At 39.8% G+C, this 14,937-nt stretch overlaps 1 protein-coding gene across 1 annotated transcript in view; it reads left to right on the forward strand.

Annotated features, from left to right (window-relative positions):
* The window catches only part of SLIT3 (slit guidance ligand 3), a 523,033-nt gene that overhangs the window by 293,873 nt on the left and 214,223 nt on the right, over nucleotides 1-14,937 (forward strand). The window contains exon 6 of the mRNA XM_086471174.1: nucleotides 3,950-4,021. Coding sequence (XP_086327300.1) covers nucleotides 3,950-4,021 — 72 coding nt within the window. The remainder of the gene's footprint in view (nucleotides 1-3,949; nucleotides 4,022-14,937) is intronic.

Here is a 14,937-nt window from a genome sequence, read left to right on the forward strand (position 1 = left end):
AAACACTGATTATATAGTTCATTATTGCAAAATGCCGATGCTTGAAAGACTGCTTCTACGTGAATGTGACTATGGCTAATTGCAGAAAAAAATATTGAAAGCTCTTATGTATGGCATCAGGTTGGTTGGTGCTCTATGAAGAAATATTGCCAGTAACGTAAATGTACGGTTTTAAACGTTAACGGACTTTTAATGTTAATGAAAGACTAGATTATTTTAGTTTTGCAAAATTTCACTCTGAATGAATTAAATTCTTTAAAATTTTAGAACCGTTTTGATTTGTTTGTTTTAAAATCTAAAATCTAGTAGCATGATAAAAATCATATCAGCTTTGTTGCTGGGGATTTTTCTCTCTCAAATGCTTTTGAAAACTAAAAATTCCTTATTGTTTAGAAGCAAAACCTCCAAGCCTCAGTATTTAGAGGATTATTTTAAATGGCAAAAGAATATCAACGTTGTAAAATCCTATTCCTTCCAAACGTTATTTGAATGTATCTGTCGTACATCTCATGTATGATAGATAATGTACAAATCTAAGTAGATAAGCTGGAGTTATGCTCTGTTAGGGGAATTCTGTTTTAAACAGTTAAAGCAGTGTCTTGGCCAAATTATAGACTATCCAGTGATATAAATCTATTAGGATGCAGTGTTAGTTCTCATTTCATGTAAAGTGGCTTGTGTCTAAGTTTTTTTTCTTTAAAACACCGATTTTAAGGATAGACAATCATCAATCAGTTACATGTAATTTAGTCACATAATTTTCCTGCTTTTTAATAAAAACTGAGACTAGCTACTGAGTCATGGTTAGAGTCAGATTATAATAATACATATGGCATTATGTATTATAGCTCTACCATATGAAAGATGCCTTTTTCTCCAAATATTTTTATAAATTCTCATATTGTTTATAAGCAATTGTCTGTGTCACGCTTCACTTGAATCTCACATACCCATTCAATATTTCCCTTGCTCGAGTGTTTTACTCCATTCTCTGAGATCTTCTGGTATTGCCTTTTTGTATCTGTTAGTATTGTCTGGTTGCTAATTGCCTGTCAGGGAGATCTCGGATCTCTGGAGCCTCTTAGGTGAGGTCAGAGTAGGTAATTCAATCACAGGCGAGCTGCTGGGTTTCCCAGGCTGCGATCTGAGCTCACTGACGTTGGCGCAAGAACCCTTCCGACAGTGTCACCAAGACCAAGTCCAGTGCTTTGTGTCTAATGCATGAGAGATTCAGCATTTAACCCAAAGACTTTCACCCAAAGTCTACCTAACTTAGGAAAAACTTGGAAGTTCAAAGTTTGGCAGTGTCTAGTTGTTCATGCCTTGGCTTGTAGCTCTTATAATGTGCCATCCGTATTGTGTGGCTGTATCACACAGCTCAGTTATTGCGGTTTCATTCATCCTTTAGCCTCCTTTAAATACAGAGGCTCACTTTTTCTGTGTGAGAACCTTTGGCATGATAGATATCAGGAGACGTCAGCTCTGTTACAAAGAAGCATTAGACATGTGGGTGTCTCCCAGAGAGTGTGCAGATTTATTTTGTGGGGCATGCAGACTCAGGGTGTGTCTCTAATGAATATTTTCCGTATATACTGACTACCTGCTAAATGCGCGTTTTCTGGGCATCTAGAGGTTTCCCTTCCTGTGGTCCCGTGGATTGATCGCAGGGACTCGACTTGGTTGTTAGCGCTAGCATGACTGGACCTATAGAAATATGATTAAGATTGTCGTTACGCTTTTTCAACAAAAATCAATCTATGAGAGTAGTGTTTTTCAAAAAACCCAATACACCACGTATGGAGCCCCTTAATCAGAAGGCTTTGCGACTAGCACACTCGGTTTATTTGCTTATTTTAGTGTATTTGGCGGAAAAATCAATATTACAGTATAACTCAAGTAATAATGGGCAATATATAGTACTTACCATAGAAGAAAAGAGAGAGGTGATTCTGAAGTTGTGCCCGCTTTCTGTTCATCGTGCTAGCATGTGCGAGCTTTGTGCTTAATGAAGCCAACTGAAGTGTCCAGTACTTAGTCATGCAACCAGTGTTCTATTTAACTCATTTTAAGTTTATTCCTCCTGAAATGCACCATCCTTTCTGTTTGAGTAACAAATTTTTAGCAACCCACACAATTAAACAGGGATCCTAGAAAAAGCCACTCAGCAGCCACTGGTCTTCCCAGCAGTCAAAAATATATACTTTTTAGCATCTTTGCTAGGTGGTGGGAGAAACAGAGAGAACATAAATAAATACGTATGTATATACTTATATACATATTCATATGTATACTATGTGTGAACTCTTATGCTACAGAAAAATTCATTTTGGATGATTGTACATCCTGGTATCTGTCAGTATAGGAGACATGGTTGAAGTTTTGCCAAATTCAGCATGTTGTCCGAAGTTATGAGCGCTGTGAGAAACCTTAGCTGGGCTTTATGCTTGCTAAGCTTTTCAGTAGACCTTATAGTGTGTATGGTTTTTCATGACTCTAAATCGTGAAAAAATGTGATATTCATCGAGACCAGACTGCATTACAAAGGATGTTTCCCATTGCCATCAAATATATACGTAATCAAGATGCTCAATGTTCGTAGATCAAACTCAGTCTTTAAAGGGGTGAATAAAGAATGTGTTTGCTCTGTCTGTGCTTCGTTGTTGTATAAAGTTGTGACGTGTCTATTTGGACCAAGAATTGGGTACAGCAAATAATTGGAAAGAAATTGGTAAAACTGTCCAAATATATTATACACGGGTGTAATATATTTGCTATCTCTGCGTCTATATTTATTTTTTAATAGCAACCAGCAACTTCAATGCGATCTTAGTATCTTTGTTCATGATGCTTTACGCACGCCAGGCAAATGATCCCTGCTTCACCAAATCTAAAGTTTTTGCTGTGCAAAGAACAGTATAATATACAGTCAGGAGCCTGCATCTATGTTTTTATGAAATGCGGATATTGTACTTATATGTGGGTAGGTACGTAATTTTAATTTCTCTAAGTGTAAAATTTAAGGGATCAGATGTCAGAAAATGTAATCACTGAATTTTAAATTACAACTTCCAACTTTAATTTTCTAAGAGAGACAGATGTAGCTGTACTGCTGTATCCGCATATATTGTAAAATATTTTTAAATCACGTGTGTGCAGGGAGACAAATGAGAGAACTCCACTATCCAAATATTAAATTACACATTTTGAAGCAAAATAGTGTTTTAAGTGTACGTGTGTATAATGCTTTCTGTCACAGGATTGCTCTCCCTGATGCAGTTAGACAGAATCTGTATTTAGTCAGAAATCTTTCAATAGAACGGGCTACCAGATGGGACCAGTAACAATGCAGAGAGGCATCGAACCACCACAGACATTTGGTGCTTAGAATAATAAAAAGACTATAAAATTAGATTAGTTGAGTCTAATTTGGAATTGGTATATTCCCTATGCACTCTCACAGCTCTTGGGCAGATAAAGCCTGGAGATTTAGTACTGTCAGGACAGAGGACTCCAACTTCCAGTAAAAGAAAAAAAGGCATTCTGGGAGGTCACAGAGGGCAGCACAGTGACCTCCAATGATTTACAGGCCTTTAGCTTAATGAAATTGTTTCAGTGACATGACGGTAAAAGCTCATAATGGATTGGATGCCCTAATGTAATGAAATTACTCCCTTCTGCCTTTAAAAAAAAAAAAAAAAAAAAAAAAAAAGGCGCAATTAATATTTACTGAGACCTGACAGGCTTCAGTGTGCGGTAGCGTGCAGCGCTGTCAGACAGCAGCGAGCAGAGCCGGAGCAGCGTGGCAGCTGAGCAGCCCTGCGCCGGGTGGCGAGCAGGCGCTGCGAGGGGGTGGAGGGACACCTCGGCGACGGGGAAGCCCCCAACCTGGCGCTCCGAGGTAGCTCTGCCCGTACCGGCCAGCCTTCATCCTCTCCCTTCCTTTCTGCAGGCAACTGGACAACAACCAGATCAGCTGCATCGAAGATGGAGCCTTCCGAGCCCTGCGCGACCTGGAGATCCTGTGAGTTGACTTGGTGCTGTGCTGGGGCGGCGGGGGGGGGCGGCTCTCCCCGTGCTGCAGTGCTGGGCGAATCTGGGGGCTTGGTATCCTTCCTTCCCGCCTCAGACCGGTGGGGTAGGTAGCGAAGTGAAATCTCACACTTCCCCCAGGCTGGGGTTACTGCTAATTAAACCACAATAGACGACTCCTCTGCTGCTGCTCCCAAGGAGCGGGGATATTGCCGTGCTCGCTGCTGCATGGAACAGATGGGGTTCAGCGGTATTCAAAGTGCATCCGATGTATGCTCCGCAGCCAGCAACCTGGCCAGGTCTGCGTAATGTCGAGTAACAGGTTCGTGGGGTATAATATTGTGAGATATCTGACAAATGCCCTAGACAAAAAGCTGTTTAAAAGGTGTTTGGCATGTAAGAGGGAGGAGAGACGGGCGTTTGGCAGGCTTGTTCGGTGCAGTCATTGTTTTTTGGGGAGGATCCTTCTCCGAGGGCTGAAATAACACCACGTTGTGCTCTTCATGTGCCACAAACTTTACACATCGGCTGTTAAAGCTGCAGCACAGACCAAAAAAAAAAAAGAAAAATGGGTTTAATAGTGAAAGCTGACTCTAACAAATAAAAAGCACGTTGGATTTAGAGCACCGTCACTGTAATGTAAAATCCAATATTACCCAGAACTCAGTATCTGAGCAGGTAATTTGCTTATTACTATTAGTTACTTGTTCACTTAGAGGACCTTTTCTGGAATAGGTTTTGACTGTACGAACTGATTTAAAGCTTTCCCTGCTACCTGAAAGTTAATTCTGCGAAGCTGAAAGTGTTAATACTTGTGAAAGCACACCGTCCTGAGCCAAAATGGAGAGGGAGCAAAGGGGGACGACTCCTCCAAAATTCGAGCCCTCAGTGTCTGAACTGGAGTTAATAGGAGTCCAGCCCTGAAACAGCATGCACTTAAATACAGCAGGGAGGGCCTGCTCAGACTGCTGAAAAGCTTGCCCTTAAATTGTGTGGTATGGAACAACACATGGTAGATGGTTAAAGTAAGCACCTGCCTCGCACAGTCCTGGCACCTGGAGCTTCAGCAGACTCGAGACGTTGCCTTTGGCTTCTGAGAACAGGCACCCCATCGGGCTTTACAGACAGCGCTGTGCCAGCACCGCAGTGGTTTTCAATACACATGCGATAATATTAGGGAATTCTTCCCCAAGGGCTGCTCACCTTGTACTGATGCTCAAAGGAGTTTTGCCATCAGTGTCAGCAGAAGCAAATCCAGCTTTCTGAGGGACCTGGGAGTGGTGGCTGTGCCTGTTTGTCTGTCACAGTCAGCTGAGATACCTTTGGCCTCTCTCTCCCCTAGGCTGGGGTATTGATATTGATCAGGTAGTGTGTGTTGCTCATATTGAGCTAACAGTAGGTATCTGCAGAGTTTCTTATCTGGGAACTTACGTTATCAAGAGTATTGTTTGAATTCTGTATTAATAGCACTTTTCAGGAAAAGTAATGTGTTACCACTATAAAGTTTTACTTGTCTGTCAGATTGAAAAGTCTACTGTGTGATGAAAGAAAGGAAGAAAAGAAAAAAATCATGAACTCCTATAAAATTGACTTTTTTTTTCTTTTTTAATGGACTGATGTTCTATATCTGCAGAGAGTGAATCAGTGCTCTACTGACAGTAGACTGTGCTATAACTTTCACCAAAATAGGCTGGACAATAAATGGAGTCTTTTTTGTAATATACCGAGTTCTGCAGGCTCTGAAAAGTTGCTGGGAACGCATTCCTTCTCCCCAGGATGTGATAAATGTTGAATTAGTTTATTTACCTCTCTGCTTTTAATTGGTTATTTCTATGCCAGTTATTTGTGGGTGGGAAAAGAGGGGGATATGTAAAATACGTCATAATCAGTTCTTTAATGCATTTTTAATTTTCAGCACAGACATATTGGTACAAGAACAATCAATCTTAATTCTAAAAGATGAGAAAATAGATTGATTGTATCTATTTCTAAAGGTATTTTTCTTGCAGTCACAAAATGTGAGGTTTATACTTCCAACCTAATCTGAATTTTTTCCAAGATTTTCTTCAAAGAAAGTTTGAGCATTTAATCTCTGTACTGAAATAAATTTTCTTAATGCCCCAGAGAATATCATATCTTCAGCTGTAAAACAGTCATAAATGTTAAAAAATTAAAGCAATTTGAACCATCAAAGAATATTAACAAGTGAAACCAAATTTCATTATTTCAGACCCACTATGCATTTTCTGCAGATCTATTTTAACCTGTAATGCAATATGTAGAGCATATTTAATAATTCTGGAAAAAAATCAATCTAATTATCTGTTTTAACAGTTTGCAAGGGTACCAAAAATGTATTGCTTCTTTATCTTTCGGAAATCTTGTGACTTTTCTAATATCAAACATTTACATTCCTGCATCTTTTCTCTGCACACCCGCCTGTCTACACAATTCTAACTTCTGTCGATAACTCAGGGCAGAGATAAAATGGTTAGATTACTCAAAAAAAAAGAACCAACTTAAGAACAATTAAAAACTTTAAAAGCAGTTTGGTTTCTGGATTGCTGTTTTCATTCACCTTCAGTTCCTCAAAAAACATGAGTGCAAGGAGCTTGGTGATTTGGCAGATGTAGGAGGAGAACGAAGTTGTGCATTATCCTTCAAAATGAAGAGCACTCCATGATCCATGTTACTTATTTCTGGTTATCAACGATCTGTTTTCATTTACTACCTTCATTTTCTTTTTCCATATTATCAATACATTCCTGTACCAACAAAGAGCACAGAGTCAGAGATGAAAACCAGACTGGAATTTGTGACTAATTTCAGTCACAAATTGATCGAATCGATACGGTGCAATGAGTTGCTAACTTCAGCGGAAGCTTGGATCAGACCAAGGCACTGTCTGTGGCTCCCGATACAAACACAGAGTCTTGTTCACTTCTTTGTTTATGAGCTTCTGCATTTCAAATGTCCCAAAAAGGTGTCCCTGATCCTGTGATCTGACCTGTGTAAACCACAATGCAGGTGCCAAGTGCTACTGGTGAGTGAGTTTTGGGTTAAAAAGCTGCAAAAACGTTGAGTGTAAGTGCTTTGGTGCCTTCTGTTGATTGTCTTTGCCCCTGCAGCAAGGTGAAAATAACATCTGAGAAACTAGATGCGGAACTGACATGCTTGCTTAAACATCCTTTCTTGGTGGTTTTGCATTGGGGCTGGGTTTGTTCAGTTTTGCATCAGATTTTCCGTATGGCTTCCCATAAAAGTTTTGGGTTTAATCTGTTGGTAAATATGGATTTTTCTTGTTGACATACTTCCTTTCCCCGTTTTCGTAAGACGATGAAGCATATTTCAGTGGGTTTTTTCTTGCATTCAAAGACACAGAAAGGTGTGAGCAACCACTGAAACAGTAATAAAATGTAAAAGGGTCATGTATTTGTAAAGGGGTGGGAAAAGTTATTAACTAACTTATGACCTGTTGGGATAGAAATGCGCAGAAAAGTTGAAGAAAATTAGCGTGAAACTCTAACTGAAGTGTCATTTTTGGTAGGAGGATTTTCTGCTCAGCTTAATTTTTACTTATGTCCTGTGGCAATATCTGGCAATAACAGTTTTATTGAGAAATATGTATTAGTGTAGCTGCAAGCATGTTTAAAGATTATTACCAAAAAAATTATCACAAACCAAAAAAAAACCCTAAAGAATTCTTCAAAATCATTTTCCAGTATGCTTTATGGCGTGTGGCAATACGATGTTCATGTCCTTTGTAGATTAGAAACTAGTCTATAGCTTTATTTCCAAATGTCCAGAATTATGAAGCATAGGAGATAAAACTCCTACAGAGCTCAGAATTTCACCTTCAGTCTCGTAGGGTACATGAATAAAAGGAATTCATTTCAAGGTGGTTCAACAAGCTCAGTCAAACTGGATAAACTGAGTGAACGAACGTGCTCTTGTCATTTGACTGTAAATGCTGAACAATACTTGTGGTTTTAGGATCCATTTCTCAGTAAGATACAGAATTCAATTTAGCGAAAAAACCCCACCTCTTTATTTATTATTGTTTTGCCTCACTGAGGTAGCTTGAAAACTGTGTGGTGACATGGCAGTTGTGCCATGTGGAGAGGACCGAAAGAATTACAAGTCACCGCTGGGAACTTAGGTGGCGTGTTTTCCTTGTTTTATATTGTAAAATCTGTTTTTCCTCCTACTTTATAGTGATAGCCAGAGGGAGTGGAGCTTGAACACATTTTATTTTCTGTTTAAAAAAATTCCCAAACCCAAAAGATTTTATCATACAGAGAGCTACTCCTAGGAGGTCTGTGGATAGTATTCTGTTAAAGGCGGCAAATGAGTTCTTGCTGTACAGAGCTAGTACAGAATGATTGGGGGTCATCTTTATTCTTAGTCATGTTAATTGTTGTAGCTCTTTCATATGATGTCTCGGAGCCCAAAAATCCTGTTTCCTGAGTTTGAAATGAATAAGCACTGACTCTGTCATTGAGTCTGTAGCAACAAACTACACATGTAGGAATGTATCATTCAACTCTGGGTGCTGTAGTGTGAAAAATCATGATAATTCACTCACGAGTAATACTGAAGAAGTGCAAAGACAGTCACCCAAATATTCACAGCAATTTTAACTTGTAACTTCGATTCCAAATGAGCCCTAAATATTTGATTTAAAAAAAAAAAATGCCCAAAACCTTAGTTTTTTCATATTGTATAATGTAAACATAAATGAGAACACCCCACCCTTCCATCCCCGAAATCTTAAAATGAAAATAATAGAAGTCTTATAAATTAAAATTGTTCTGTCGGTGTTTGTATATGCAACCTTTGCTCTCCAAACATTTGTGCCTGCTCCACGACAAACACCCAGAAAAGCACACAGCTACAAGTGCCACACGCTGGTTTCTTTCAAAGTCTGATTCGGCACCAAGTCGGGTACAGCGGGACACGGAGCGACCTGACAGACCAGTTGCGGTCTGCATCCTCCTTCTTCTGCACGTTGTCTGACAAATCCCGTCGCTGCAAGCATTTCACAAGTGGAATAGGGTTATTCATGCTTTCCTTTTTTCAATTCAATATGTTCCTATTATAAAGGATTCTGTTTCATAAAAAATTTAGTGCAATTTCTGATAGCGATGTCATGGATGAGTGTACTCGTAATACACACTACCTTTTGTCCTAGCAAACTTTTAAGAACTTTTCTTAAAATGAACCATTATTTTGTGATACAGCCAGGATTTAATTGTTCCTAGGGTTGTCTTCTGTATGCTGAACACTCAATTATATAGTCAGTTTTGCTTATTTGCAAAGTGCTATTCTGGGCATGTCTTAACTAGATAGAAGATTTTTATTTGCTTTCCCAACCTGGAGAGTCAGGGAGCGAAAGTCATGACATAATTGTAAATATATGAGATGTCATTGCTTAATGAAAGCCTGAAAATGCCACACAAATGCGATTTCCTCCTCTATTTTGCTGAAAATTACGATCGGTTGAGGCAATCAGGATCAAATTTGAACTCTGTAAATTGTGTTCCTATAACTGATACCCAAATACCTAAATACAATAATGAAAATGAGATTTCTATTTTAAATGTTGTGCATAGCTGTTCCCTTACTCATACTTCAGTACAGCAAAATTTAAATGATCGGGTTTTTTGGTTTTGGTTTTGGTTTTACCCAAGGGTATATGTTAGCTTAAACATATGTAAATTAATAAAATGCATTTAAAATCTTTAGTTATTTTATCAGTCAGCATATACATAATACCTGTCACAAAAACAAAGCTGAAGGGAGTAACCATTGGCAGTGTATGAGTGACTGAAGTATCTACCAGTTAGGTGAAATTAGGTGAAATACAAGGAGTTTGGCTTTTCTAAGAGTTTCCTCAGTGTTCCATATTGAGCTTATGTCACAGGCAATCAAGTTATGCCAGAGGAAGAACAAAAGTTGGTTTGGCAACTGAGAAATGGTGCACCCAGAGGTGTCAGTGGACAAATGATAATTTCCGTTTTTCTTTACTCCATTATTAAACTGTCCTGTAGTTTATACTCTTCCTATTCTTCCTGCCTCCTGTAACGCTGTAGGTCTTTAAGGGAAGGAGAAAGGCTTTTGAAGAACCTGGCTGGTGTTATTACAGGGGTTCTGTTATATAAATTAGTTGGAGGTAAGAGTAGCTACAGAAATGCGTTTTTCTGGAGAACTTTTAGAAAAGTACTGCACCCCCAATGGACCCTAGTGAAATGAGATGCATAATTACCATAAAGAATCAATGGAGGAGAGATGGGTGGTTTACATGTTTGCTTGATAAGAAACGTTTTTGTTTGCTGATACATGTTGGTGGGAGATCCGGAGTCATTGCTCAAGATACGGAAAGGAAATCTGAGATAACCTCTGTTCTATAACATATGACAAAATGTGAGGTTGGAAGTACAGCATAGTGAAAGGAACACTATCCAGATGGCACCGTGGTGACAGGCTTTATATCAAAGACCAGCTGAGATAAAATAAGAGCGGGCAAGAGAGGGCCTCTGAAAATCACTGATGCCTGTTACAGATGTAATGTAACTCTCTCTTTATGGGGAGAATATATTTGCATAAATTCATTGATCAATGATTTTGCTAATCCTGCAGTATTCCAGGCATGTCCCAGCAAATTGATGAACATTTCTATCAGTCCTCAGTGCGGATGCCTAATTATATTACATATTTAGAAAAGATGGATTTTTTCCCCTCCTGGAGCATATGTAGTAGCTGAATGCTGTGCTCATTCTCCTTTCCTGCTCCCATTAGGTTGGAGGGCTTTTTTCCCTTTAAGAATAGCCTGGAGCTGTGCAGGCTGCAGAACTTATCAAGATAAGAGCAGTGCCAGGTTAGAATTATTAGTTTCATGAATCACTGACCAATATACTTTTTGAGGAAGCCTGTTTTTATGGCTTGTGTAGTGTAAGTCCTTTATTGGTGCTGCAGTCCCTGCTCCGAGAGGCTCCAAAGTCAAAACTCCAGGAGACACAGAGATTTCTGGCAAACCTTCTCTCCCATGATATTAATGGTTTCATTTGCATGCTCTGCTCATCTTGTGACCTGCCCTCCCTCCCCTTTGACTAATACAGTTTCTTCGTCAGTAATATAAAAGCTGTAGAACAAGCATTTTGACTGTTGAAAGTCAAATGAATGTGAACGACTTAATCCAGAGGACACTCGTCTGTATATTTAATGCAGACATGCAGCTCAACACCTTAACCAAAACCTGAACTGAAGACTATGATGGGAATAAAACTCCTCGCAGAAAAAGTTGAGGCGATGACAGAGTTCTGAGAGAAAGTAACAAGTTCAAGGTAGATGAGTAGTTGTTTTATACCATAATTTGCAATTCATTATTTATGTGACTCCCCAAAGCAACTGGATCATGATGCTACCGTAGCTGGATGTAATCCTGTCAGCATTAATAAGGCCTCTTTGGCTGCAGGAGGAGGCTGCATGCCTGCGTGGCACAGGTTTCTGTGATATCCATGTCAAACATACCAGGACATCCTCAGCCCTTCTGTGACACCGTTTGGGGTCCAAAACAGGTGGTGAATGGAGGAACTCCTGCTTGCTCTGGGGTCAGTCACCACAACAGCAAAAAAATGGTGGTTTCAAAACTCATAATTGTTGTTTGTTTTATTTTTTTTAATGTGTGCAATTACAGGTATTGTTTATGGCTTATAGGGGTATAAATGGTTTCTCTTTTTCAGAGGTTGCTTTTGTCCCTCTGCTGTGGTGGTAGAACAACATAGACAATAGTTCTCACTGTAGCCAGTCTTTATACACGAGAGTACTCAAAAGCCTGGTTTCACTGGAAAGGGAGTAAAATTGCAATGGGAGCTCTGTATACCAGAATTGTTGGTCTGCCACTTCAAGCATTGTGTCAGATATTTAACATTAAACTGCTGGAATCAAGGTGCTATGCATTACTTATTATTAGCATTATCCAATATTTTTAGCTGGAACAGTAACATTGTATCTGTAGTAAATTAGAATCAAAACAGCAACATGTAAATAGTTAGCTTGCAAGTGAAGTAGATAATTACATCTGCACCTGAGAAAAATGCATAGGTAGGAGCTGCTTCTGATCTAAAAATCAAATAGTGTCTTTTTTTCCTGCTGTTCACAAGGTTATGCATATAATGTAAGTATACATGTGTGTAAGTATATGTGATGAAAAGAGCATATATGTTATGGTTAAATCAGGAAAAAGAATTTTTAAAAGTTTAAAAAGAAAGGCACACAATTAGTTTAAATTAGACTTTCTTTATGTAGCATATCCAGTTCTGTGTTTAAGGAAAAAGAAAATATAATATCTGCATTTAGAATGGAAGTAGGAAAAAAATTTTAAAGTAATTTAAGCCAAATAATCACAATTTCTGTGTGAATTTAATTATCATAAATGACGCAATTTCATGTTAACTGGTTCAATACTTTTGAAGTGGAGTTACATTTCTTAAGTTTCTGTTTCGGGGTGAATAATCTGAATGTGTTGTTTTAGTATGTGCAAGTGATGGACGGCCATGCTTAGGACATCTGCAGATCCTTAGAAACAAATTTTAAAATGCTGTAAGGTCATCCAGAACCCTTTGTTGTGATATACCGTGTTGCTCTTGAGTATTTTAGAGATACCTCAGAAAATAGATTGATCAGTTGAAAGAGCATCAAATGAGGTGGGTACGTAAAGCCATTGAAGGAAACAACAAACAGTGGTGCCATTAATTTTAAAACATTGCATACAACCCTCTTGTCTTCATGGTGCTAGATATCTGTGGTTTACAAGTGCCAGACTGTGGCTAAGATTGGGATTTATTTGAGGGTAAAACAGAAGAGAACATTGTGGAAGATGAGTTGATGGCTGTGATGAAGGGATGTAGGAGCATACACTGGACAAGGTCTGTTCACCATACCGGTAATTTAGATTTGCTTTTGCATCTTTTGCCATTAGAATCTTAGATTGTGCCTGTCACCAAAAGTGCTTTGTAGGGAGAAGGGAGGGTAGGAAAGCCGATCTTGTCCATGGCGTTCAGCTTTGGACTTGGCGACTGTGATCGATAAATTGCCGCAATGCAGCATCTCTGCGACGACGCTTGAAGGCCGCCGAGAAGCCCCCGTTGGTGCAAGAGGAGTTGCGGGCTGGGCGGGCTTTGGGGAGGGGGTAGTCCACTCCGCGAGCACCCAAGCTTCTTACTGGCTCCTTGGGCAATTTCAGTGATGTCTTAAAAGGGTTGTGTCCATTTTATCTGCAAGACACCCCGTCTTCCCATCCACGGCTAGGGCATTCAAAATCAGGTGAGGCACTGCAGCTAATACTTAGGCTGAAACAGTTAGGACAGACCATCCACAATGGCAGTTTTATTTTGTTTTGCATGCGTGCAGGTATTACAGAGAAACAGTCACGTATGGAGAACAGTTGACTCCTTCTATTTAGCTACTTCTTGCACTTGTAGAATATTCCTGAACAGATCACGAGTGCTTCGAATTTTTTTCTGTGTATGTTTTATTTTGTACTTTTTCACTCTGTGGACTGAACGCAAATGAAACACTGTGAGTATTTGCTATTCAAATTGTTACGGTTTCTTAGCTGTATTGCATACGCATGCATGAATGTAAGCAGGTATTACTGCTTCTCATGGGCAGGTGGTGTTTGGGAGAAATTTAAAAATTGGAAAGATAGGTGTTTTTAAACATATTGACCTTTTTCTTGTGTGATGCACACAAGCACTGTCTAATGTATTATTAAAAAAAAATTCTGAGGGAAAGCAAATCCTTTTCTAGCCTCACCAAGAAAGATGTAATTGCCCTTTGTCTAAGAACTACATGTTATCTTTGTTCTATCAAAACATTTCTTTCCTCTATAAATGTAACTTTTCCTTAACAATTGTTCATACGTGCAAGTCTAAATTCATAGGGTGTGTGTATTGCACGTTCCCTATTTCATTCATGTGGGTTTGTGTTAGCCTATATATTAGCCTTAATTTCCAGCATGTATGAATTGCAGGTAGGGGTATCAAATACTGTTAGAATATAAAATTATTCCAGAAATACGGTCTGTGTCTCTTGCATTTTGGGGAGGCACTTTTGGCAGTAAAGACGAAGTTCCCTCTTTAAAAGATGCGCTGTTTTTCCTTCATCTGCTGTCAAAAGTTGGGAATTGCCTTTGTGGTTCCATGCCTTTGTCATGTTGCCGGAGCTATGAAAGATCTCTTCCTGTTGCCCTCTCCCAGTGGGAATGCCAATGGCCAAGGGGCAGCTGAGACACTGGGCTCCTGAAATCAACGGGGCTGCTCTGGAAAGAGGAATAAGGGGCGTTATTTTGCCTGCAGGACCTGGTAGGTCTGCCATCGGGGGGGAAGCGGAAACCTGGGGTTCTGGCAGCCCCGTCTCCATGGATGCCAGTTGCCTGCCTTCTAAAAGGCTTTTGTGAAACCTTTTGCCCTGACACCCAGACGCTCAGGCTAGACTGCTGCCAGTGCCCTTTCTCCTCCCTGTTATACTGACACTTCTCAAGCAGCTGTCTGCTGCATGCGTGGGCTTTGCCACCTCGCCCCTCCTTTGGTCCTAGCGGCGCGCAGGGGACTTGCAGGAGTCTGCAGTCCCGCAGGCAGTGCCGCATTGCGGCAGCTGGTGCAGTGGCAGCAGGCTGGCACAGTGACTGTCCCAAAGAGATTGAATGTTGTCACATAGCCCCTCACAGAGGCTGCAGGAGTCCATTATTTTTTTGTCACTTCCTTTGGCTCTGAAAAGACACCTAATTTCTATCTGCCACTTGGAATGGCTTCTCTGTTCCCGGGAGTGTTACGCCGACAAGTATGAAAAGGATATGTTCGTTATGGTACGGAAGTCTATCCAAATAGAGGCTTTTCCCGTAAGGTT

Source organism: Leptosomus discolor, chromosome 10 (assembly GCF_034619465.1).
Source record: "Leptosomus discolor isolate bLepDis1 chromosome 10, bLepDis1.hap2, whole genome shotgun sequence".
Taxonomy (NCBI): Eukaryota; Metazoa; Chordata; class Aves; order Leptosomiformes; family Leptosomidae; genus Leptosomus; species Leptosomus discolor.